At 34.7% G+C, this 27704-nt stretch overlaps 2 protein-coding genes across 3 annotated transcripts; one reads left to right on the forward strand and one right to left on the reverse strand.

Annotated features, from left to right (window-relative positions):
* Window positions 1-159: 159 nt before the first annotated feature.
* LOC123695651 (5-demethoxyubiquinone hydroxylase, mitochondrial) lies at window positions 160-7219 on the forward strand. Its single transcript, XM_045641559.1, has 4 exons — window positions 160-310; window positions 2725-2799; window positions 3034-3262; window positions 6866-7219. The coding sequence occupies exons 2-4, from the start codon at window positions 2728-2730 to the stop codon at window positions 7141-7143; spliced, it is 579 nt and encodes a 192-aa protein (XP_045497515.1). The 5' UTR covers window positions 160-310; window positions 2725-2727; the 3' UTR covers window positions 7144-7219.
* On the reverse strand, window positions 1073-20170 carry LOC123695324 (protein shifted). 2 transcript variants are annotated; one of them, XM_045641155.1, is made up of 8 exons: window positions 20046-20170; window positions 11487-11650; window positions 10477-10716; window positions 9941-10084; window positions 8215-8415; window positions 2517-2612; window positions 2016-2219; window positions 1073-1250 (listed from the first exon to the last, which is right to left on the reverse strand). In XM_045641155.1, exons 2-8 carry the CDS (start codon window positions 11647-11649, stop codon window positions 1210-1212), a joined length of 1089 nt encoding a protein of 362 aa, XP_045497111.1. In that variant the 5' UTR covers window position 11650; window positions 20046-20170; the 3' UTR covers window positions 1073-1209. The 2 variants fall into 2 exon arrangements, with proteins under 2 accessions (XP_045497111.1, XP_045497102.1); XM_045641146.1 differs by having other exon boundaries at window positions 9920-10084.
* Window positions 20171-27704: the final 7534 nt, after the last annotated feature.

Below are 27704 nucleotides of genomic sequence, written 5' to 3' on the forward strand. Positions count from 1 at the left end.
TCAGGGAAACTTACCGATTTTAGTCGTTGAAATTTCTAGTTAAAATTTATTTAGGCCATAGGAGCTTGGCAATGAGAAAAATTCCATTCCGAGTTTATTTTGGAAAACATTGATCATGTCATACAGTAGCGCAATCTATCCCAATTTTCAAGAACTAGTTTTGACAGCTAAAATTGTAAACATTTGCTGGATATTTTCTGGATTGTCAGTAGTAATTCATTAAAATTTTTAAAAACAACGATAGGTACATAGTTAGTGTTAAATTAATAAAAACTTGTGTCTTAACTCTTAACCTGAGGAAAAAACAATCGTAAGTATACATACATGTTTGTTATTTTTATAAAATTCGAAGATTTATGTGATGAAATAAGAAATTTTGCCCTAGTAGAAAATACGCTTTTTTCGTTTTATACATATTATTTTAAAAGGTTTTGTGGTTATAAATAACAATACAGAATGGAAAGCAAGCTTTATGTTAAGTTAAATTCACAGCTATGTATTTACTTTGAGGTTATGATAATGATATATTTTTTGTTTATCGATTCTCGAACGACATTAAACAGTTTGGGTACGGTTTTTGCTTAGGGTTTTTGTATAATTAAAAAGTATGTTCTCCTTTTTATAATATAACAATCGAAGTGGTAATTCGGTAAGTATTTCTTCTCCAAAAATATTAAGCAATATTATGAAATTATAAAATCAAATCAGCTAATAACTATGTTTTTTTTATATGACTTTAAATTAAGGAGGTGGGTCACGAAGCAATTTTTTTTTGTATTTTTTACCTCAGACGGGTTAAGACGGGTTCCTATTTGAATTTCGTCAAGTTGAAAAATTATTATGTAGGTACTAATATATTTTTCAATCATTAATTTTTATATATCAAGGAAGTAGATGTATTTCAAAACTTTTTATTCCTCTGGGCAAGCAGGTGATAAATTTTCTCAGTATAGGTAACTGGGTTTTGAAATAGGAGACCCAACCAATCTTATACGTTTGCAACACAGATATGAGAACAGGTAGTGAGAAATAAATTCATACAAATATTAAATTATTTATTGTCTGATAAAATTAATAGTATTTATTCTATACATAATATGCTAGCCTTAAAAACTAAATGACTAATATTATTACACTTTGTATGATATAAAATTTCTTAATTAAATCACAAGGTATTTAAGTATATATATTAAGTTTCATTGCTTTCTCTCATCGGGGCCTCTTGTATTCTCCTGATTCTTCTGACGAACCTGTAAATTAAAAACTTAATAAACAAGATATTTCTCATCAAGGAGTAAAGTAGTGTGCTGATTACTGATGTAATTTTCTCTAAATAAATATTTTAAAATTAAAGTATTTTATAAAATGTCATGTGCATGTGATGTGTCCAACGTAAGCAGTTTATACAATATAGTGAGCGTGTTTGATGTTATACAAGTCAGCTGATTGCTGAGATAATTTGAGCTTGGAAAGTTTATTACAAAACGCCAGTTCAACCCCTTTTATTTATGAAACATATGATAATAATCATATTTCATAAACTGTTCCTATTATAATGATTGCAGTTACAACTATGCTAAAGGTTGAGTGGGTATATTGACTAATGACTCCGTTATCATGAATAATGAACGGGAATTGATTTGTATCACATAATTCTCAATTACCATAGGCCAAATGACAAATTGGGGGAAACTCCAGCTTTCAGTAACATGCGAATATTGTAAAATTTCATATTTGTGAGAACTTTGAAGCTGTAACATCTCCCCAGTCCATCTTGCAAAATCTCACTATGACACAAAATTATCTCTAATATTGCACAACTTCCATACCTTCTTCGATGGTCCAACACCACCTTGTTACAACTCGAAAACTTGCTTTGCTTCTTCTATTGCCCAAGTTTGTGTATAGCATTAAGTGCTTCGCAAACACAGACCTAGGATACTTAGACTTCCCCACTATAAAATAATGCCTAGGATACTTATTGCTAAACGGGCCTTACACCATATAACTCTCACCATAAGTCCGATGACAGTACCGCCCCCGCCAGCCAGGCTCACACAAGCACGCGCCCCCCCGACACACGCCGTGACGACACGCGCGCACGCACTCCCCCCCGCGCCGCCCCACCTCGCAGTGGTTGCCCCCCAACCCGGCGGGGCAGCGGCACTTGTTCACCCCCTTGCAGCGGCCCCCGTTCAGGCAGGGGATCACGCATTTTGCTGGAGACAATGGATCAATGAATAAAGGATGTTTGGGAATTCAAAGATTACCTAGCAATTGTGAACGGTTGAAATTGAGAAGACACGTTTTGAAATGCACGAATACATATTATGAAGTAATTCAAACTTGCAGAACGTCATAATTAAGCATAAAAAATAAGTACTACTAAATCACCGGGTCGAAAAGCAGTTTGTAAGCTGAAAAGTCGAATTAAAACTCGGTTGTTGCCAAGTCATATTAAATGTATTAATAAATGTAGTTAAAGTTGTTTGTAAAATCAATAAAGCTATACTCACAAAATTCGCACCGCAATCCATAATATCCCTTTGGACATTCGCACGTGTCCTTCTGTATACATTTTCCGCCATTTAAGCACTTTTGTGAACAAATACCTGAAACAAAAACCACGTATATTGTTATTAATCACAACTAGAAATATATTATCTTCATTCATTAAACACATTTCATACTAAACTATAAGAAAATATATTTATTTCTCCTTAGAAAATGTTCCGACCGCCGCCAATGTTACGTCATGTGCGACAAGCCCACTCATCTGCTTGGAGAAAAAATCCACATGTAAGTACTTAGATTACATTTTCAGTAGAAATACTTTGTGCATGTTTAAGTAACGATGTCATTTTTTATTTTATTTGCATGAATACCTCAATCCAGTAATTAATTGGAAAAGCAGTGCCTTTGATCCTGATTCCTGACCTAAATCCTGATTTTTACGTGTCAAAGTGTAATACACTATAGTACATACTTTATAATATATTTAAGTTTTTACTTAAAATCAGTCTACTGTTACAGCTGAATGAGATAATCCGAGTAGATCATGCAGGGGAGTTAGGAGCGGATCGTATATACGCGGGGCAAATGGCCGTTCTGGGTACTAGCAAAGAAGGACCTCTGATCCAGCACATGTGGGAACAGGAGAAAAAACACAGGGAGAAGTTCGAAGAGCTGATCTCCAAGTATCGAGTTAGACCCACTGTGATGATGCCACTGTGGAATGTAGCTGGATTTGCGCTTGGTGCAGGTAAGATAATATTTTGTAGTCAATTAGATGACAAGGACTTTTGTTGCGCTCGATTCGAAAATAATTGCATTCATCCCTGTTATAACTTGTATTTATTCCCTGAAGAAATTTTGATGAATTGTTAAATAAAAAAATCTTTTGCTTGACTATTTCTTATGACTTATCGATTTTATAGAGGTAATCGCTGAACCTGATTTTGTTAGCTCTTACCGTGTTATAGTCGAGCCAATTTAATAGGCAACATTTGACGTCTATCAATTTTATCTTCGAAGAGAGGTAACCTGCTTAAAAACATCGATTAAAGTGTATTAATCGATACGGATTTGAAACATTTGTCAATCGAATTTATTAATTTATGATGATTTTTATTCACAAGTAATCAATGCATTCGATTCTAGATGTCAGATTTCGATTTTTAGAGTAACGTCTCTAGTATTTAAAAAGAAAAAAGGTTTATTGACACAAAATTGTAGCGACGTCAGTTCTTCAATTCAGAAATTGTTTATTATGTTTAGGATGGTTTATCAGTAAAATGAAATCTTAAAATTACTTGTATCGGTCATTATTATTAAAAATATGTAATCGTTATTGAAAAAAGTTAAGCAAATGTGCAGTTCTAACAAAACGAAATATCATGTTATTCTATGTCGTCGTTACTAGGTTACGTTGTTGAATTTTGTTGAACTGTCAAATGTTGCCTATTAAAATGGCTCTACTATAGTTTTATGTTTTCATCATAAAAAAAGTTTGGAAAATCCAAAAGTGCACGCCTCATAATCTCATCCTTTACAATAAAATTGATTATTTATAAAGGTGTATATAATATAAGTATGTAGATATTTATGTATATGGTGTAAATAAAGAATATATATAGATATACTAAAATTATGGAGAACAGTCGATTTTTTTTTGTTTATTTAATAACAATTAAACCACATCGAATCAGACCCTGAAAAATGAAAGGGTTCTATTCCTGAGCATACTCAAGCGTAAGAGAAAAAAAAGGACTCGATTAGTAAAGTATTTCGGTCGCTATCGTGTTAACAAGAAAATCCTCCGCACATACAGACACACGGACGTCCAAGACACAAGGGCGGATCCAGCTTTAGTGCCAGGGGGGGGTCACATAGTCGTGGTCAATTTACAAAAGCTATATTTTGATAATTTAATTGATACGTAGAGTCGGATTCGCGAACCAAGAGTTCCGTACAAACATTTTTAATTTTAAATTTATGCTTTTTGCAAATTTTCCTTTATCTGTGTTATAAGACGTAACTTTCTACAAAATATCAAGATTCTGTGTTCACGGGAAGTACCCTGTAGGTTTTGATTCCTGGCGACACTTGAGAATGTTGATAAGCATGAAATGTATGTTTTAGCAATTTTTCATCCATCTGTGCTGACATTGCTTTTAACCAAATTTCAAGACTCGTGTTCACGGGAAGTAGTACAATATAGGTTTTGATTCCCTTGCCGATAATGTCGAAATTTGCGATAATTTTCAGCATAAACGGCTGCATCTTTTGATTGCGTTGGTTTATAAGTTTGATTTTTTCACAGCATTAAGGAACCGTAGATTTGATTATTCGGTATAAATTTCAGATTGATACCTCCACGCGTTCCTGAGAAAAAGGGTCTTGACAGGCAGACAAACTTGAAAATTGTTCAAGATATATTTAATTAAAAAATATATATTTTTTGCAATTAGTATCTGTACTATAAGATGTTACTTCGTACCGAATTTCAAGATTCTGAGTTTACGGAAAGTACCCTGTAGGTTTTGAGTTTTGATACCCTTGCGAATGTCGACATTTACGGCTGTATCTTCTGATTCGTTGACATAGAAGTTTGATTTTATTATAGCAAGGTATCATAGACTTAAGTTTTTGGCATGAATATCAATTTAATACAATATGTAAGCGTTCATGAGTAACAGGGTTGTAAGTTTAAAATTTTTTTTAAATATTTTTTTTATAATAATCTAAGTAAAAATTCATGTTTTTCGCAATTAGTAAACAAAGTCGTTTCCTCTGTGCCTATGTCCCTTTGTATGATTAAATCTTTAAAACTACGCAACGAATTTTTATGCGGTTTTTTTAAAGATAGAGTGATTCAAGAGGAATAGTATATGTATAATTTATAAGGTTTTAGACAAAGCGGGCGAAGCCGCGGGCTAGCTAGTTTGCGTTATAAGATGTTACATTGTACTACATTTCATGACTCTGTGTACTCGGGAACTACCCTGTAGGCTTTGATTTCCTAGGGAGTGTCGAATTTTGCGAAAAATTTCAGCATTTACAGCTGCATCTTTTGATTGCATTGGCTTATACGTTTGAATTTTTCACAGCATCAAGGGACCGTAGACCGTAGGATTTCGACATTAGCAAAGGAATCAATACCTGCAGGGAGCACCCTGTCCCGTAAGCACAAAGTCTTGAAATTGAGTTAAAAAGTATCGTCTTATAGTACAGATGTAGGAATAACTGCAAAAACCCTAATTATTTAATTAAATTAAATAAAAATATATTTTTTCAAATAATTTTTAACTTACAATCCCTTTACTCATGAACTTCTACATGTATTAAATTGATATTCACATCAGAACTCAGGTCTATAATAACTTAAATCTGTTATTTAATTCAAATTCTATGTCAACGCAATCTGAAGAAAAAGCAAATAGAGCCTCATATTCTGTAACTCGCAACTACTTGCAAGGGAATCAAAACCTACAAGGTACCTACTTCCCGTGAACACAGTCTTGAAATTTGGTTAAAAGCAACGACTTATAGCACAAGATAAAGAAAAAATTCCTTTAAATAAAATTGTAAGATACAACCTATTAAAAAAATAGGTTTGCTCGGAGCCCTCGGTGCGCGAGTCCGACTCACACTTGGCCGATTTTTTGTCGTAATTTTCTATTGTTTATTAAAAAAAATTGCTATTTTATGTCTTATCCACGAACTGGGATATTTCGATATTTGAGGTTTTGTGTGAAGTGTGCAAAAGTTGTAGTAAAAAAATTAATAACCTACTAAGTATAACTTTATTCCGCAGTTATAGGTTTTTTCAAAAATCGATAAACCTGTTTTTTGCCCTTGAATCACGACCACAGGTCGACCCTAATTAACTTTTCCTCTAATTTTTGTTATATTCTCTTCCGTTTGTAATTGATTTACCTATTTGTTTTATATTACTTTTATGTCTCAAAAGTCAATAAAAACATCATGTTGAACAGTATTAAGTTGTAAATTTAAAAAAGATAATATTAAATTAGTGGTCCACGACAGAACTTTTTTAAACTGTTTTTTAACTAGTTTAAATAACAAAAATGACATCAAAAATATCATGAATGTTAAAAATAGTGTTTTTTCTTAATATGTGTGTGTATGTATTATCTTACAAGTGCAATGTATGATACATAAAGACATTTTAAGTTTGAAAAATCAGATGTTTTGCGCGAAGTGACAGTAGTACCCACCTCAACGCTTCGCTTATGAGGCGTGCAAAAAGAAAAAAAAAACTTTCTATTTTTTCTAATTTAAAGACAAGAGTGTTTTCTAAAGACAAAAAGACTTATTAAAAAATGATACACTATTGTTTCAGGCACAGCTTTACTAGGCAAAGAAGCAGCTATGGCCTGCACAGTGGCCGTGGAAACCGTCATAGTAGACCACTACAATGACCAGCTCAGAACACTCATGGAAGACCCAAACATCGACAAAGAGATCCTAGAAACAATCACAAAGTTCCGTGATGAAGAACAGGAGCACCATGACACAGGAATCGACCATGGTGCCGAACAGGCTCCGTTCTATCAAGCACTAACTGAAGTTATTAAAACCGGGTGTAAAGTCGCGATCGCTATATCGAAGAAGATATGAGTATTATTGCTAGTTTTAACGAATTTATATTTTTGTAAATAGTCATAGTAATAAAGAGTTAATTTGCCAAAAGTAATGTTCGAGTTATCCCTATCATCAAATCTAGTAGAAATCTGGATTTTTTTGTACAGAGTTTGAACGAATGAACTTTGAAGGATTAATAGGCAATTTATTTTGCTTTTTCACCTTTTAAATGGGGATGAAAAACTATCTCGTGATACTTTTATCCCGTTACCAGGAGAGCGAAGTTGATACATAATACAGATATTGTATTCACGAGTTATCACAATGTAGTGATAAACTATCAAACGCTGAAAGGCCAAGGCCTTACCTTATATACTATGTAAATTGTAAATAATAACAAAGATAACGGAATAAGTATTTATAAATGGCTCACGTATCTTAAATTATTACTAAACATAGGAAATTGATAAAAAAGTAATAACAACAACAAGAAAAATATTATACAAAACGGAAAGTGAATTCATTAAAGTCCAGATGGCAGAAAGAACAGATCTGTTATGGAGTGTCCTATCGAAAATACGTTACATTTGATATACAAGTGATAACTGCTCCTGCGTTAAAAACAACCGACTTCAAACTTGCACTTGCAACATTTACAAATACAGACAAAAATGCTCATAAAATAAAAACTACTGGGCCTATCCGAATAAAATTTTTATGGGACCAATTCGACACCATCCCGCGTTGAACAAAAAAAGAATCACGTAAATCGGTTCAGAAACCTCGGAGTAATCGGTGTACATACATAAAAAAAAAACATACCGGCCGAATTGATAACCTCCTCCTTTTTTTGAAGTCGGTTAAAAATGCGGCAATTTCATTACACCATAATAGTAATAATTACAATTGTTTTAATTCCAATTTGTTGCAAGTTGCAAACCTAGCATATTTTCGTGTGGCAGCGTAATTAGCGGCAGCATCACGCGACTTCAAAGGCGTTGCCTTACTGTAGGAAATAATATTGTAATACTGTGGTGTTACCTTACCTATACATATTGAGGCTAGTGACCTAAATATACTAAAAGAAAAACAGTAAAAGTACCATACCTCCTTCACAATGGCGTCCTTGATAACCAGGGGGGCAGGAACACACGCCTGGCGCGGTACAGTTCCCGCCATTCATGCACTGCGGGTAACACAGCGCAGTACGACAGTGTTGCCCCATGTAACCCTCTGGACACTGACATATCTTTTCGCTGTTACACCAACCTTGGTTCGCGCACTTTTTATCGCATTCCGGATCTGGACCTGTCAATATCAATTTATTTTTAAATGGTGTATCTAAAACTAATTACCTATTCGCAATGAAATGGTGAAATATGCATGTATTAGTTGTGATGTAATATATAGGCAGTTTATATTTATAGGTATTTTGACGACTTCTTACCTGGCTAACAGTGCCTAAAACTCTAAGCCTTAAGTTTCAGAACCATTATAAATGGTAAACATACTTATTAAATCGCTAAAAAAACTTAGATTTCATAATGGGTATATTTCTTAATTTTAACTACGGTTAAGTTAGTAAAGTAAAGCAAGCGTACAAACCTAAAAACAAAATTCTGTGAGCAGAGGCACCGTGAGATGAGCCAATCAGCGCGCTCGGCGAGACCCGGGAAATAAAGCATTTGGTTAATATCGCCTGACAGTTCGAGCAGGCTGGTGATGAAACGATATTAGTAGGGTAAATTCTACAGGTTATTGACACCTTAACGAACAGTCTTTGTGTGAAATTCAGAAATTACGTGATCGTAGAGATCTTTGATATGACAAAAACGCGTCTCAGCTACGTTTGTTAACCGTATTTTTATAATTTATGTTTGTTTAGTCTACCTATTTATTTGACATTTATAGGTTATGAAACAATAATAAGTACAATAGGTAATATGGTGTCAATTACTGTATTGTTCAATGCACACGAACACAAACGCTACAAAGAACATTATTGTAAAATATTGCTTAATATATTAAGTTTTATGGCTGGATACTTGAAGTATTATTTGAAGCCAAAGCATTTATAAGCTTGGGTAGTTTTAGTAAGTGTTCCTGTGTTTTCGTCATTAGCATAAGAATTAATAAGCTGAATGGTTTTATAAGAAATGAGAATCTATAATATTATCCAAATGTATATTCAATAAAAATTTCTTCAGTTGTTGTAATTCCTAAACAATCTTTATAAATTTAAGCTCAAAAGCAAGATCTTTAGAATATGAATAATTTAAGTATTCCATAATTATTAAGATGAGGAGAACACTTTTATTAATCGATTTTTTAAAATTTATAGATTGTTTATAATTACTTACAGATTAAAAATGAATTTTAAGTCTTAGTTAGAACTGCTTATAGAATCTCTAGTAAAAAGTAAAAAAAAGCATTACGTTTGTATTTCTGCGAATATATAAATATTTATATTTTACTAGCTTTCCGCCCGCGGCTTCGCCCGCGTTTTCAGAGAAAACCCCGCATAGTTCCCTTTCCCGTGGGACTTCCGGGATAAAACCTATCCTATCTCTCAAGTTGGATCGAACTGCACATGGTGTGCGAATTTTATTATAATCGGTTAAGTGGTTTAGGAGTCCATTGAGGACAAACATTGTGACACGAGATTTATATATATTAAGATTGTTAGCTATCTCTATTAATACTTATTCAAACAGATTTTTTTTTCTTAAAAAATGTCACAAAATCCATACAATATTTAAATATTCAAGAATACAAACGTGAAAGTGTTAAAAATGCGTTGGCGATACAATACCTGTCCTTTCTAAATACACACCTCTCTGTGCGCATTCCTTCTTTAGGTTTAATCTTAAGGGGGTGCCTTTTAGGGGGATGCCTCGACCGTTTTTTAGCACTAGCCCTATTTCAAATGTTGTCACACCACTCACGTTGCCCATGCAGGGCAAAAATATACTAAATTCTGTAAATAATAGTTAATTTATGGTAAAAAATAACCCAATAATAAAACATGCATATTATTTCAAACGAAAGCAACAATGTTTAGTCAAATACTAGTCAAAAAGTGTTTTTATTTCAATATTTAATGTAATGCGATAACAATAAATTTTTCAAAAAATGGCGGTTCCTATAAAAAATCAGTATCTACCGTACCTACCAATAACAAAACAAAATATTCTGGTCTATAGAAGTTCGAAAATTGAAATTTTTAATTAAAAAAATTCTCGTGTAAAATGAAAGAAAATTTGGAATGCATTAGAAAATAACAGATATGCGTTTAGTTTGACATTGAAGTGAAGAAGTAAAAAAAACGTAATTAAATAAAAAATTGAATAAATGTAATTTATACTTTACCTTTGGGTGTTTTAGGCACCCTGCCTTGTGTTTTGATGGAGAGAATAGGAGGTTTCAAAACCTTCAGATCAGAAGAGGTAAGTATATCGAAATTATAATAATATCTCTTTTTGGACCTCCACGTGAAGTTAACATATCCGACCTCTGAAGGAATAATTGGAAGTTTGTGCGAAAAATTTGGATCCAGGATGTATGGTTGTATGTTTCCATTTTGTATTGCGAATACTTGCATTGATATACCTGAAATTAAAGGTTTAGTAATTACTAATTTATGTTCCTGGTTAAGTTTAATTTCGATATCTAGATATTATCCAATAGCATACAAGTCATTGTAAATTTGGTAGGAAATTTAACCGACATAGGCAAAAGATCCACAAACAGTGAAAAGAATAGCCAGATTTTCGCCTATGTGAGTATGTTATCAAACTTTTCCATTTGCAATAATATTTAAATTAAATCCTATTTCAGTAAACATATCTAATTGTATAGCTTCATAACTTCGGTGTCTACAAATGCGTGTAGACCACAGGTGTAGACAGTAGACACCGAAACAGCGACAGCCATACAGCGATGGCTATGCATTGACCGCAAAACCACTTTGCAGGTAGGTGAGCGATCCACAGTTAAGTAAATGTCATATTGAGTTCTAAAGTAAACGGGTTGTTGCTGTGGGTTGTTGTGACATTATTTGCTTATTATTTTGTTATCTCTATGTGGTTTGGGAAATTTTAGAAGACAAAATGTTATACAATATGTCTTTACCACAATATAATTAACAAATCGTATTATTTTAATTTTCGTAAATTTTCTGGAGATTCAAACCCTACAGCATGTTTCATTATGCATATATTAAAGGCTCTACAGATGGTATAATATGGAAAATCATAGGCGATTGGCGACTATCATAGATAAATAGACGTTGTAAAAGTAGACGTATACGACCTAGAGAATAGTTCGTTAAATTGCATTGTCTACTGTCTATGAACATATTATGTAATATGTGACCTTACCGCTAAACATGCGAACTTGCCGCTCGTCAATCCACAGCGATATGTCGGAGTTCATGCGATCCTGGTCCTTGTAGTCGCGCCGGCCCGCGCTGAGAGTCAGCGAGAGAGCCAGCGCCACGCCAGCGCACATCGTCTGCGCTGACCAGGACGCTGACGGCCACATTCTGGATAAAATAACACGGGAATATTTAATAGCTACATAGGTATGTGTAATGTGCGGCCACATAGCAAAAAACTGTTATTCCCTACATACAGCGTTTCCTAACTTGGCTTGCATATCCCAGGGGGTCCGCAGACAAATCAAGTAAATTACGAATGCGAAATTAGTGACCAGACTATTCTGACTGCCAAACCTAGTTTTTTTCAGTTTTAAGAAAGAATAATCTGTCAAGTGATGGGTGGCAACAAATCAATTAATTTTTTAAAATAATATAGATTAACTTATGCGAATAAGTTTTTTGGGGGTCCGCGGATCATGATAAAGTGGCGCTTGGGGTCCGCCTTTTGAAAAGGTTGGGAAATGCTGCCCTAATATATTATTTTTCTTGGGGCATGGTCTTAGATCATTACGTAAGGTATGGTGGACACGTGAGCATCAGACTGGGGATCCTGGCTGTAATTTGCCCCTAAATCCTTTAAGTATGAAACAGACTAGGTACCTACGTATGTGCTAGTAAAAACTGTTTAAACAGATAAATATTGTAGTAGTCGTTGTGTGTGATACACATATCCTAAACTAGGATGCAATAAGCATCATTTTCAGTTACCACCGTCGATATTAAATCAAATAACTAGAAAAGTATCTCATCAACTTTAGGTACTCTGAGAGGCAGAGGAAGGACTGTACAAAAAATATTGCTAGGGTTAAGGAATACTTTTCATGTGTGTAAAATCGTTTTTCAATTTTCTCCTCGGTTTTCTATGAACTTGCACTTCAATTCTATTTATCTTAAACATATTTACAATCTAACGCTTTTGCTATTAATACAATACATGAACAATAAATAGACAAGATAAGCAGAAATGACCGATACCTAGTCAATTTTCCTGTTACTCATCTATTTACTAAATCCTTTTTCTGTATGAAAATCCCAATGCTAACAAAATAATAAGCGTGTAACAGGCGTATAATGTGTCTGTTGACCATACAAATAACTTGGAGACGTGAAACCACAAAAAATATTAGAAAAAACAAAATTATCACAGTTAACATAATTGATTGAGAGCGTTCGGGACGTGCTCCTACAATGGGCAAGCCGTGAGAACGCCCGAGTGCGTATAAAAATAAAAACCGGCCAAGTGCGAGTCGGGCTCGCGCACAAAGGGTTCCGTAGCAGCAAATATAATAAATTACAGTTAAATCAACCTATCTCAAAAACTATAAGAGATACTTTGATCAAACCAAAAATCGTTGAAAGAGTTAATTAGCATGCATCACCTCTATTTTTTTTAGAATTTTATACCCCGTAGTTATAAAAATAGAGGGGGGGGGACATACTTTTTACGACTTTGAGAGCTGATATCTCAAAAACCGTTCACTTTAAGAAAAATGTTTTTTAGAAAACTTTATATCATTTTAAAAGACCTTTCCATTGATACCCCACACGGGTATGTACATCGAAAAAAAAAATTTCATCCCTCAGTTACATGTATGGGGGGCCCCACCCCCAATTCTTTTTTTTACTATTTAGTGTCATATTTTTGTAGCGGTTCATACAACACATATTCCCATCAAATTTCATCACTGTAGTACTTATAGTTTCCGAGTAAATCGGCTGTGACAGACGGACAGACGGACAGACGGACAGACGGACATGACGAAACTATAAGGGTTCCGTTTTTGCCATTTTGGCTACGGAACCCTAAAAACGACAACTTCATTATATAACCCCTGTCAAAAGTAATGTCTATTACTTTTTTTCTCGCTCCCGATGTCGAATTATACTAACAAATAAAGGTGTTAACAAAAAGTCAAATCTATCTCCGAATAGGGATGAGCAACAATTTTGTCTAGGATATTAAATTTTTATCTACAATGTATTATTGTCTTGATATTTAAGTTTGTACGAAACAGTTTACAAGCTGTATTAATGGCAATGTAAACTATAATAAATGTTATTTTGTGATGATTAATAATTGATTGTAATTGCGGGAATCATTGACAGATAACCTATAATTAGTGCCGGCACGTCGAAGTTGATAAATGGTTTTAAATAAACTTTTTGTAACAAATGACGCAACTCAATTAAATTATTTTTTATATAATCAATAATTATTATGGTTTTCGGGTTTTAGGATTATCTAGTATTTTATTTTTATTTGGGCGAGCATATAGGAAATATTCTATGTAAGTAACTACTTATTTTATTTATTACAGTTTCTTGCCTGCACTCCTCTGTACTGCTTTCAGTTCATGGTAAATCTATGTTGGGACCTTAGATTACAAAATAAAGTACAGATGGAGCATGACAACCGCCCGTCGCCCTTGTCAAAGAAAATACGAAATCAAAAACAAATACGTCGCTGCACCAGTGCTATAGCGCATATAGTGTCATGCAATACGTCAAAAAGGGTTTGCAATTTTAGTAAAAAAATGCCGTCTTGTGATAATAAAACGCTGTAAAATTTGTTCCCGAAAACAAAAAAAAAGATAAAACATAGTTTCACAGGTTTTCTGTAGATTATTTGGCTGATTTATTTCTTTAATACGAATAATAATTTTACAGATATGAAGGAATACAAAACTTCAACGTATGTTGCCAGTATTTTGAAAATGAATTTGCCATTTTTATTGGTAAAACGGTAAAATGGTTAAAGGATCTTCAGGGTAATGCTGTTGGATTTTTCGATCGTGAATGTGATTATTTGTATAGTGCACTAAAGGTTCATGATAATTATTAGATTATTTCAATAAGCATAATACATTATTTTGTTACTTTTATAAAGCTTAAAAACGTCATAGTCGTTTTCGCAAGCGATTTAATTTATGTGAACTCCATGATGGATATGATGAAAATAAAATGTCCCGTATTCTTGACTAAAAACTATCGCTATTCGTATTCATATATTATGAAAAATAAAAAATAATATAATTATTATAGTTAATATTGAAACTTTTTTTATGTAATTTATTTAATAAAAAATTGAATACAATTATTTTGTCCATATATAACTTTAGTAGGCAGGTACTTTATGTAATAAAAGAATTTAAATAAAAATTAAAACTTGACTTCTCATTTATGTATATAGCCCACTTCACTACAGCCACTAACATAATAATTCAGATCATTGCAATGAAACCTCACAACTCAAAATCGGTCCAACGGTTTATACTGCAGGGCGTGTCAAAGAAATATTATACATACATCCAGAAACTCGAAAAACATAACCCTCTTTTTTCCGTAGTCGGGGAAAAATTTGGGAAATTTTTCAATATCTGGCAACATTACACGCACACAGAAGCACCGTGTACGTACAGTGCAGCGGCGAAATGACAGCACACATAGCTTTATTGAAAATGACGATAAATTATTCGGTTTAGTTCGGCAACGCTCCATCTGTCTTTTATTTTGTAATCTAAGGTTGGGACTATTCAAAACGGCATTATGCTTCTAAAAGAAGTCTAATTGAAAAAAAAATAAATGTTCGATTTTTGAATTTGAATGGTATAATGAAATACCTAACTATAAGAGGCCTACACCACCGAAACTAGCGCCACCGAACATTTTATTTTTTTACTCCTTAACCAGATCAAATTTAAAAAATCTAGCTCGGTACTTTGCTAGTATATTACTTGTAGTATTTTTGGTATTACTTTTCACTATTCTAACTGTTCATTATTCTAGAGAACTTTTGATTACCGCCAAAAGTGGCCACTTTTGGCGGTAATCAAAAGTTCTCCTAATTTACCGAATGCAAAATAATGAAAAGTAATACCAAAAATACTACAAGTAATATACTAGCAAAGTACCGAGCTAGATTTTTTAAATTTGATCTGGTTTAGGAGTAAAAAAATAAAATGTTGGGGGGGGCGCTAGTTTCGGTGGTGTAGTTGCCAGACAAACTAACTGCAAATACCATAAAATGTTGCAGAAGAAGTTTACTGCCTACAAATTGACAGATGGCGGCGCCCGAAGATCCTGGTACCTAGCGTATTTTATTGAATTCATATTAACAATAACATTACAAACTCATGAAATTGCTCAACAGCTCGATTTCGACATGTTGCGGAGAACCTCTTAACTTTAAGTGTCTCGTTCACTCGTTAAGTATTAACGTTCGCGTTGTCATAAAACCACAACATCATGTCAGTGTAAACGGTATTTATAAATATGAGACCGTTTTGTTCAAACGCAGTACAATTAATTTCACCTCAAATAATGTCGTCACGTCTGGCGACCTCATCAGAAGAGGTCGGTATTATTTTAGTTTTCATTGGGTAAATGTGTGAGCTGATAGATTCAAAATTATCATTGTTACTAAGTGTATTTTTTGTATGATTAAGTGTTTATTTTTGTATTGCAGCTTTACGCTGGCAGTAAGGTTTTATTAGAGAAAAAAGAAGGGTCAACGTAGTTGATAGTCTTATTATGAGGACTAACAATATAATAATATGTATATCAGTCATCAAGAAACAGGGTTAGTATTACTATCCTTAAAGTTATAAACAATTTCAATTGTGCCTTTTGTGTGGAAGTTTGATACGCAAATCCGTACCTACTCTAACATTATTTCTAGTAGCGCATTCTGTAACCGTTCCACTGCTTTAGACGATTTTGGATGCGGTATAATTCAAATAAACGCATAGAGTAGACAATAGATAGTGTTGCCGAACTATCGATAGTTTGACTATCGATAGTTGACCTTGAAAATAAGTCAGAATATCGATAGCACTATCGATAGCGTTAATCATGGAATACTATTGATGAACTGCAATAGTATCGATAAAATCGATAGTATTGATTGCCAGTAGTTGCTATACTATCGATACTGTCGATAGTATCGATACTATTGCTACTGAATATTGCAACTACAATCGATACTATCGATAGTACTGATACTATCGATAGTTTTGAGCTATCGATAGTAGTAAATTGTGCAATAGTATTGTTCACGATTTCTTGGTATAATGGGTCAGTCAGTGCCACCGACCCATATTAAGACTCAGTTTAAAAGTTAAGACTAGTATTTGGTTTAATCGTTGTAATAAAGAGACTTTCTTTTTTTCCTATTGTTTTGTGGGATCGTTTTCCCTAAATTTTTTTTTTAGCAATACTATCGAGAAAAAGGTCACTATCGATGGGACGATATTATCGATAGTATCGACACTATCGATAGTATCGATAGTTCGTTCGATATTGAGCTTCGATAGTATCGACACTATCGATAGTATCGATAGTTCGTTCGATATTGAGCTTCGATAGTATCGATACTATCGATGGTATTGCTATGTGTCGATAGTATTTACGCTTATAGGACTATCGATACTATCGATAGTATCGACACTATCGATAGTATCGATAGTGCTATCGATACTATTGCTTTTCCCCAACTATCGATAGTTAATCGATAGACTATCGATAGTGGACTATCGAGCGGCAACACTAACAATAGACATGGCACCGATTTATTACAAACTAGCTTCCGCCCGCGACTCCGTCCGCGCGGATGCTGGTCTTCGCGTGGATGGTTTATTTCTCCATTTTGAGTACCTAACTCTGACAATGACATCTTATAAATATCTATTGAACCCAAATACCTACGGCTAGGCCTATAATAATACGCAACGTGTGTTCGCGGTTCTACAAAACAATGTCTATGGATAAAACACAAAAATTAAGATTTTTTTTTCTGCGTATTTTTCCAGGATAAAAAGTATCCTATTTTACGCCCAGGATAATAAGGTATAAATAATTATACCAAGTTTCATCGAAATCGAACCGTTAGTTTTCACGTGATGTCTTCACATACAGACAGACAGACAGACAGACAAAAATTTTTTTAATCACATATTTGGGTTTAGTATCGATCCAATAACACCCCCTGCTATTTATTTTTTCAATATTTTCAATGTACAGAATTGACCCTTCTACAGATTTATTATATGTATAGATGTTTTAATCGATTTGTTCTGTTCAATATAGCCTATAGATGATTCATGATAGGTTGCATTCCTGTCTGTCCCCATTCTTTCTATCTATGATATATCAATATCTTATTCCAAATTATTATAGTATTCTTTGATTTCAGATTCTGTGTTACTCATTACGACTTTGCGGCGGACACATATGTTCGGACAATGTATGATAGCATGTGTTATACTTTTCAGACACATTTAATCTAATTACGCATTAGTCATCGTATACAAACAGCCAGACTAAACCTAATGCTTATTAATATTATTGAATATAATTTAAAACTGCACTGGGTTTCGTATACTGGTTGGACATCCTGCGATAACGTGTGAGCGAATGACCCCGTGCGATGCGGTTTGCGAAAATAATACTTAGTGGGATCATGTATGGTTTACTTTAACCGCATGTATCAGATTTAACACAACCTTTCCAGAGATAATTGCAGCTTGCAACACGTGTTAGATATTATATGAGATGTGAAACTTTTTGCTTTGAAGTAAAAAGCTGAATTTTTTGTTACAGTTTATATGAGTTATAGGTAGCATTTAAATTTTTATATTTATAACTTGTTTATAATATTATGTCCATGAAAAAACAATTCATGGGCTGTGTCTTAAATTATTTATTTTAGAATATTGAATGATGTAAAGTCGTGTATTTTATAATATTGGTAAATAAAGTTGGTATATTTTTTCTGCCAACAAGACCAATAATAATAATCTTTCTTTAAAAATATAGCTCAATGGTCGCAGAGATTCCTCGAACTTAACAAATGTAGGTAATCACACTTAAATCATTAGCTAATCACATTTTGTTTTTTACACAGGCTCATTGAAAATAACAGCTCCTAATTACATTTTTGAAAAAAAAAAGAACTTCGAAAATGAACCAGCACCTAAACCAAAGGTTGGCAACTCTTGCGCTGCACTTGTTAAGTTAACCAGCCGTTGCGAGGACCCGTTCGGAAACAGGTAACCACGTAAATGGAAAAAAAACTAGCCCCGGGCTCCCGTCCTGTCCACACTCGAGGCGCTATTCATCGGACGACTTTGTCTTTGTTCAATTCCTTTTTTTTAATAATTGACCGTGACAAAATGATACACAGATTAATAATTTCAAATCACAAATCCGTTATTTACCTACAATATATTTGATAGTGGTCTAAATTATTTATTTTATATGTTGAAAATTCTTAAAATACGTTTTTAAAAACATTCTAGAACTTCATCAAATTAAATAAATGCTTTGTGTGTTTATAGCTTCTATTGACTCGACGAAGCCAGAATTATCTAAACGTAAGTTCGCAATTATTTGGTTTGTCAACACCGTACTAAATTTATGAATTAATTAAATTTAATTAGCTTGCCGTAAATAAATACTGATAACATTTAAAGCTGTACTATCTGACAAACGAAGTGTTAGATTGTATCAGTTTACACACACAAATGTTAAGGAATCTACATTTTTAGATGGAAAGATTTGATACGTAAATAAAGAAAAAATATTGCGCAATAAATCATAATTATTATCTTTCAAAATACATAATAAGTTATTTATATTGAATTACTAGAAAAACTATACTGGTCGCCCCGGACGTGACCCGACTGAGTAGTTCAGTCAGACAGACTTCGATATTATATCCCATTTGGCTAAGCTTCTATTATCTACCTATATGTATTACTGTAGTACTTATAATAAATACCTACTCTTAGCAAAGTGGAGACAAATCCAACAAACTAAAAATCACTAAAAATCGTTTAGATATAAGTTATAACATATGAATTATGCAATGTTACCTACACATTCTGCGTAGGTACCTACATATCCCAGTTTTGACACCAAGTGTTTCATTACTATGGAAACAAAAAAAAATCATGCAAATTCAATATCCAAACCCTTAATTCTAATAGGTATTTTTTCGTTCGTTTTTAAGGTCTGTATCCTATTACGAACGCAATAAAATAAAATAAACGATATAGGTACCTAAGATATATTTTTATTTAATAAAATAAAAATAAAAAATATACATAGTGTCGTGTATGTAGTGGGCAGCTTTACCTGTTCGTTCAACACCAAGCCCATGTGATCCATTAGGTCACTATTAATAGTCACTGTGTTTACATACCATATAGCACTGTTTATATTTTTTACACGTTTCGAATGAGCTTTGAAAACACCGGGATAAGTTATTTATTTCGGTTTTGATCAATTAAGATTTCATAGAAATATACGCGATAGCTTCTTATAAAAATATTGAAATGATAGAAAGAAAATGTGTTTTCTCAAATAAATACCAATAAGTGCTCTTATAGCAAAAATGCACTTTAATTTTCTATAGATCGAGCAATTATTAATCACATAGGGATCAACGTTCTCGCTTGTACAAAATTCGCGACGGCGCGATTAAACCAAGTTTAAATCATACCTGTTTAATTTAACACAGTCAAGTTCGGTTCACGCAATCATAGCTTTTATCCGTAACACTGATGTTCACGCGTTATTTTTTACACTTCACAGCACTAAGCACGTATTATCACCACTAAAATCAAGCGCAGACTGCTCATACATTGAAAGCCCATTGAAAAAGCAAACTTCATCTAACATATGTTGTAGTAAAATGAGACCTAACACGTTGACTTAGAGACTAGATTAGTTGCATTTAATCCAGGCCTTACATGATCAACGATATTTCAAAAGGACAATAGCTATACTAAAAACATTTGCAAAGTAAGCCAGCCTTTGTTTCTGGAACAAAAAGTATTGGTTTGAGGTTGGGATAGGATTCCCCGTGTCTAATGCCCGGCATTTCGGGTCATAATTACTATAGTGGAATGATAAATGGCATCCATTTTTGTTTATGCAATTTTTTATCTCTTGACTCTTACTAAGTAGCTTTCGGAGTTATAATTGAGTATTTGAATAAAAAAAAATTATTGATTTTTTTATGTATTTGAAAACCTTATTATTAATAATATTGATATTTAATGCAAAAAACTCCAAAAACATTTTTTTTTCAATTAATTATAAGCAATTAAAAATTGATGAAATTTAAATTAAAATCACGTGACTATAAACGCGCCATGACCGGTCACCATAGATGTGACGTCAAAATGTTTTAGTTATATACGTTTTTCTATCAACTGCAATGTGTGAAAACCACAGTGAAAACTAACATTATGACGTCACACGCGTCCGGGTGACGCTTCGGGAGTTGTCGGTGTGTTTTCGGTACTGGATTCAAAGACTAATTTTTATTTTGAAATAACTTTTGAATTATTGCAAAAAAAAAATTAAAAAAAAATAATTTTGTTATAAAACTAATATACAGTGGTGGACGTTTAATTAGAAACTCGTAACACGATGAAGTAGTCATCAAATTCATTTAACATTTATGTATTAACGTATTAGAGATTAAGTATTATTTCATATGTAATAGAACACCCGTTTATCTAGTTTTATAAGAAATTGCTTAATTTTAATCAAACGTTAGCTTAAATTAATAAAATTAAACAACTTTAAGTGAAGTCTGATTTCCGAGTATTTTCAGTCTGGACAACAAATTAGAAACAGCATGGTTCGAGTGTTCCAAAGTCAAAACCTGTTGAAATGCCGCCAATATTTTTTTCTTCTACAAATATTTGCACCGTTTTTTAAACATTCCATCTAAAAGTTTCTGAAAATTAATTTTCTTTGCAGTATAAATGGGTAAAAGTAAGATTTGTGACCCATCAACAAGAAAAATAATTTTAAGTTTACATTTTGACAAAAACTGGAGTTACAGGAAAATTGCAAATCATTTAGAGTGTTCGATAAAAAGATATTCAATGCTATAGTTTATTTAAAAGAGCATGGTACTTCCGATCAAGTGCCTAGAAAAGCTCGACCATGAAAAACTACTGCACGCGAGGATAGGCAAATGATTCTTTTGGCAAAGATGGATCCATTTAAAAGTTCAAATTCTATAATAAAATTAGTTTTTTCCGAAGACGAACCTCGCAATGTGTCGATGAGATCGGTTCGCAGGCAGTAAGTCGAGGCAAAATTTTTTGGGAGAGACGCCAGGAAAGTACAGCTTCTTACTAGGCAGTACAGGGAACAACGATTTTCATTTACTAAGAAATATTGCTAGTGGACAGTCCGCCAGTGAAAAAGTTTTATTTTGGGATGAAACTAAAATTAATTTAATCAATTCTGATGGCAAAGGATACGCGCGTCGTTCAGTTAACCATGCCTTAGATAATAAATAAACAGTTCAGCATGGCGGAGGAAATATTATAGTATGGGCACGTATGGGGTTGTTTTTAGACTGTTATAATCTTTATAGACAGCAACGGCTTTACAACGTCGTGGCTTAGATTGTATGAGATTTTAACACGTTTGCAAAAACATATTTTCTAATACAATTGGAACCTTTAAATGGATCCATTTTTGCAAAAAGAATTATTTGCCTATGCTCGCGTGCAGTGGTTTTTCATGGTCGAGCTTTTTTAGGCACTTAATCAGAAGTACCATGCTCTTTTAAATAAACTGTAGCATTGAATATCTTTTTATCGAACACTCTAAATGATTTGCAATTTTCCTGTAACTCCAGTTTTTGTCAAAATGTAAACTTAAAATTATTTTTCTTGTTGATGGGTCACAAATCTTACTTTTACCCATTTATACTGCAAAGCAAATTAATTTTCAGAAACTTTTAGATGGAATGTTTAAAAAACGGTGCAAATATTTGTAGAAGAAAAAAATATTGGCGGCATTTCAACAGGTTTTGACTTTGGAACACTCGAACCATGCTGTTTCTAATTTGTTGTCCAGACTGAAAATACTCGGAAATCAGACTTCACTTAAAGTTGTTTAATTTTATTAATTTAAGCTAACGTTTGATTAAAATTAAGCAATTTCTTATAAAACTAGATAAACGGGTGTTCTATTACATATGAAATAATGCTTAATCTCTAATACGTTAATACACAAAAGTGAATAAATTTGATGACTTTTTTTTTTTTTTTTTTTTTATAGTGGGGAAATCTTCCAAAGATACCCACGGCCCCCGGGGAAGGAGCCAAGGGTTATGTCGGATTCTTACCGACTAAAACCCCACTGTGTTCCGTCGAGCCGCGCAGTTAGCCGGGGCCGCGGGTACTCTTAGAAATCGTCCACGACTCCGGCAGCGGACGCCCGGTTACGGGCCCACCTCCGTTACCACCTATGGCTGCACACGTGCGCTCCTCCTCCTTCATCTGCGAGGCGGCATGAGCGGAACACGTCTCATGTCACCTCACTGCCCCGGACGATGGAGCATGTCCCCGGTCCATCGTCCAGAGCCCTTCGCTAAGGAGGCAGGTCGCGATCGCTAGCGACCGCGACTCGGCGTCGGCGCCTAAAGGGTCGCCGGCGCCGCATCGGGTCCGCGAGAGGGTTCCCCTCGCGAACCCGTTCCGCCTCCTCCTTTCGCACCATCACCTCCTCACAGAAGGCGACCACCGCACGCCAGGACCTGGAGCCTCCAACCATGGCGCGAACCACGGACGGGAGCGAGAGATCCGGCCCCACAGCAGCGACCAATCGCTGTCTAGCCGCGGACCACGCAGGACACACACTCAGCGTGTGGTCCGCTGTATCCTCCTCGCTTGGACACCAATGGCAGGTCATGGTTGGCTCCCGGATCGCGACTCGACACAGGTATCGTCCGAAACATCCGTGTCCAGACAGCACCTGTGTCAAGCGGAACGTGAGAGCCCCATGTCGTCTGCTGCACCATTCTAAAAGTACCGGCCGGATGGCCTCCACCGTCCTTACACCTGCAGTTGGGTTCTCGAGCCGCCGCACCCATTCCTCCATCAAACGCTCGCGAGCCGAAGCCCTCCAGCGAAATTTGATGACTACTTCATCCTGTTACGTGTTTCTAATTAAACGTCCACCACTGTATAATCTTTCCATTTAGCACAAAAAAAATTTTTATTCAAATACTCAATTGGGAAATTCATAATGGGTACCGTCCATGTTCTGTCACTATTTTAGAGTATAAACATGATTGTCCAATTTTTTTATTACGATATTTGCCAAACCGCACTTTATTTAGGTGGATTAACCTATAGGTTACCTAATCCACCTAAATAGCCAAGTGCGGTTGGTCGGTATAGGTCCTATAGTTTAAACCACCCTAGGCCATAGGTATGTTTCTGTAGTAGGAGATAGATGGGATGGGGGTTTATGATAGACTTTGATTAGAGATACTTCACAGTTCAATACTATTTAGTACTAGCGGTCCGCCCCGTCTTCGCCCGTGATACATGTTTACGTTTTCTCTCCATAAGAACCATCCTCGTACTTCAAGGAATATAATAAAAAAACGAATTATCGAAATCGGTTCAGCCGTTCTCGAGTTATGCGCTTACCAACACATTTTGCGATTCATTTTTATATTATAGAAGATTATGTGGTTCAATGCTAATTCCAGCAGCATTTTAAGCACATGTACCAGTTAGCAGTCACCCATATGTGCAGCGGTTTTCATGAATGATTTTTTGTAAGCGAAAAGAAAATGATGCTTTATCGTACCTATAAAAAGGTTTTTTTATTGTACATTAGGGGAGCGCTCTGCGCTTGGCCAAGATTAAAGCGTGATTTTCTCTATAAAATTTTGTCTATAGTGCTGTTGAACTTAGAGTTGAATAAAATCTAGAACTATTTGATAAATAAGTATGTGTAGTAAACTAGCTGTGTGGTGTTCCGCACGGTTCACCGGCTGAGGAACCCGCGACCGCGGGCAAAAGTAAGTATTTCCACAGATTTAGTTACTACTTCGTATTTCTATCTTCTTTAGCCACTGCCAAGTATTTTCAAAATCCGTCAGGGGTTTCCTGTGAATGAGTAACAACATAACTACATCTTATAAATTTATAAAGAATAGAAAAAAATCGATTACGAGGTGGGACTCGAACCCGCATCCTTTCATGCCAATCCGGGGCGGATGCTTGACCAACTCAGCTACCCGTGATCCGCGAGAGTGACCGAATTTTTTCTATTCTTTATAAATTTATATTTATAACTCATTTTGAATGCCATAAAACCAAAAAATATCAAAATTCAACATGTTATAATTAATGCGTTTGTGAGGATGGATATGGATGTTTGTCATTCTTTCACGTAAGTAAATATTACTGAACCGATTTCAATGAAATTTGTTATATGTAAGTAGCTGAAGCCCCAGAATAAGACATGGGCATACTTTTTATCCCGAAGTCCCACAGGAAGGGAACTATGCGGGTTTTTCTTAAAAAGACGCCGAACAAACGGAAATGTAATAAGTACCTATATATCATACTAGCTTCCGCCCGCGACTCCGTCCGCGCGGATATCGGTCTTCGCGTGGATGGTTTATTTCTTCATTTTGAGTAACTCTGACAATGATATCTTATAAATATATATTGGACCCAAATACGGCTAGGCCTATAATAATACGCAACGTGTGTTCGCGGTTCTACAGAACAACGTCTATGGATAAAACTGAAAAGTGAAAAGATTAATTTTTTTCTACGTATTTTATTTAAAAAGTATCCTATTATACGCCCAGGATAATAAGGTATAATTATACCAAGTTTCATCGAAATCGAACCGTTAGTTTTCACGTGATGCAGACAGACAGACAAAAAATTTTTTAAACACATATTTGGGTTTGGTATCGATCCAGTAACACCCCCTGGTATTTATTTTTTCAATATTTTCAACTTATTTTCAATGTACAGAATTGACCCTTCTACAGATTTAGTATAATAATATGTATAGTTACAAATACAATGAAATGAGATGACAGAGAGAATTATGAGTTTAATGAATAAACCAATTTACGGTGAAAACAATATTAATATGTTAATTATTATTATTATGCATACAATATATTTTATTCCAATAAGAACGACCGCTCGCCACACTGGACACGTCCGCTCGCATCAAAATTCATAAATTTTATGCGTCGCGCGGCTTTTTTTTTTTTTTTTTTTTTTTTGTGTGGTGTTTCTCAATGTTAGCCAGAAGGGCTTCTACATTTTAACGCGGACGCGGGGGTGAACTGAAGGTTCACCCTGGTAGCGACATGCACAAGGGCGTCCCCCCTTGACGGGGACCACGAACCTCGGCTTGAGCTGTCGCTTGAGTGGAGGAGGCCAGAAGGGCCCTAATCGGACGGGGTCGCGCGGCGCGGATCGCAGTCCTTATATAGGAGTCGTGGCAGGCGTGGCATCGTGCGGCTCTCGTGTGACGCAAACGGTTCAAGCCAAATCCGACTTTCGGAGCTACATGTTACGGCGCTGAATCCACTGCGGTATAGAACAACGTCTATGGATAAAACTGAAAATTTTAGTTTATTTTTTTTCTACGTATTTTTCCAGGATAAAAAGTATCCTATTTTACGCCCAGGATAATAAGGTATAATTATACCAAGTTTCATCGAAATCGAACCGTTAGTTTTCACGTGATGTCTTCACATACAGACAGACAGACAGACAGACAGACAGACAGACAGACAGACAGACAAAAATTTTTTTAATCACATATTTGGGTTTGGTATCGATCCAGTAACACCCCCTGCTATTTATTTTTTCAATATTTTCAATGTACAGAATTGACCCTTCTACAGATTTATTATATGTATTAGATAGATTATCCTCACAAACTTTCGCATGTATGCTATTAAAAATTACGATAAAATTGTTTAATAAGCAAGACAATCCTTAACCATGGCTAATTAATATTTGTTGTTACTTGTTACTCGCCCCGCTTGTATGAAAATGCAATTTTTTAAAATGATTAAATGTCCACATTTTGATGTAAGCAGTTACTTATAAATTTACGTTTACATTTACATCGAAGCTAACTACCAGTTACTTTAACGAAATAATTAAAATTTTCTGAAAAATGCAGCCAATAATGTGCGAACTGCGAAGGAAATGTATCGTGCGAGGATGTCTAGCTGTCCACCAACGCTGTGTGGGGCAAATGTCCGATGCGAAGCTTTGAAATGTCTTATTTCTATTAGGTAAGGTGCATTGGGGTAATTCCGGCCACGGGGTAAATACGTATAAGTTCAATTAATACGTAACTAGTGATAGATTAAGCAAATATGTATGCTAATTATAATATCAAACCTATCTACATGCCCGTACTTCACGATACTTACGATAAAGCGATGCTCTGAAGTGGTATTCACAAATTTCTGAAATTACCCCTCATCCGAAATTCCCCCAATGCACTATACTCTAAATTGCCACTGAAACTAATATCCATACGGTCTCGCACCCATTACTCGTACCTACATATCTCTCTATTGGTGGTAAAGCACCCTAAAGTGCAAATGCTTTCTTCACTTGAAACTTGGAAGAAAGTATCTTAACAGACATTGGTAGGTACTTACTACAAAAATACTTCTATAGTATGATGCTAAAAATTCCTAACATCAGCAATCGGCGTGACATCTAGCAGGAAGTTTCTGCAGCGATGGTTTTCAGTGATTACCGTTTGGAAAGCGAGTGCGACTTGCCGCTCGCAACTTAGGGTTGCCTGGAAGAGATTGCTTTAAAGCAATAAGGCCGCCTTTTCGTACATATGTGCCTTTGTGTTAGTTTCTTTTGTTTTGAATTATTGTATCTTTTCTCTGTCTGGTGTATATGTACAATAAAGTATAAATAAATATATGTATAATGTATTTTATATTTGCTGACCCGTGCCCACTTCGTAGTGCCTTTACATTATTTTCTGTAATATGGAACCTACCAATACTGTAGGTAGATACTTAATATAAAGCGTGTTAGTTAGACGCGCTAATCTCAGTAAGTAACTGCTGGACTGATTTCAGAAATTAGGTAAGTATGTCATTATTGGGTATAATCGTGTCAGTGATTGCTATAGGCTCAAAAACGTATCACGTTCGAACCTAGGACGCCGCGGACCACTAGTTTCAAATAAAATTATCTTATATCAAAATAATTTCGATAAAGTAAGCATATCTTCTATTCTTTATCAGATTTTGTATCATCTACATTCATGTACCTATCTGGTAAAAAGTACCACAAACTTAAAGCACACCTAA

This window comes from Colias croceus, chromosome 1, assembly GCF_905220415.1.
Source record: "Colias croceus chromosome 1, ilColCroc2.1".
NCBI lineage: Eukaryota > Metazoa > Arthropoda > Insecta > Lepidoptera > Pieridae > Colias > Colias croceus.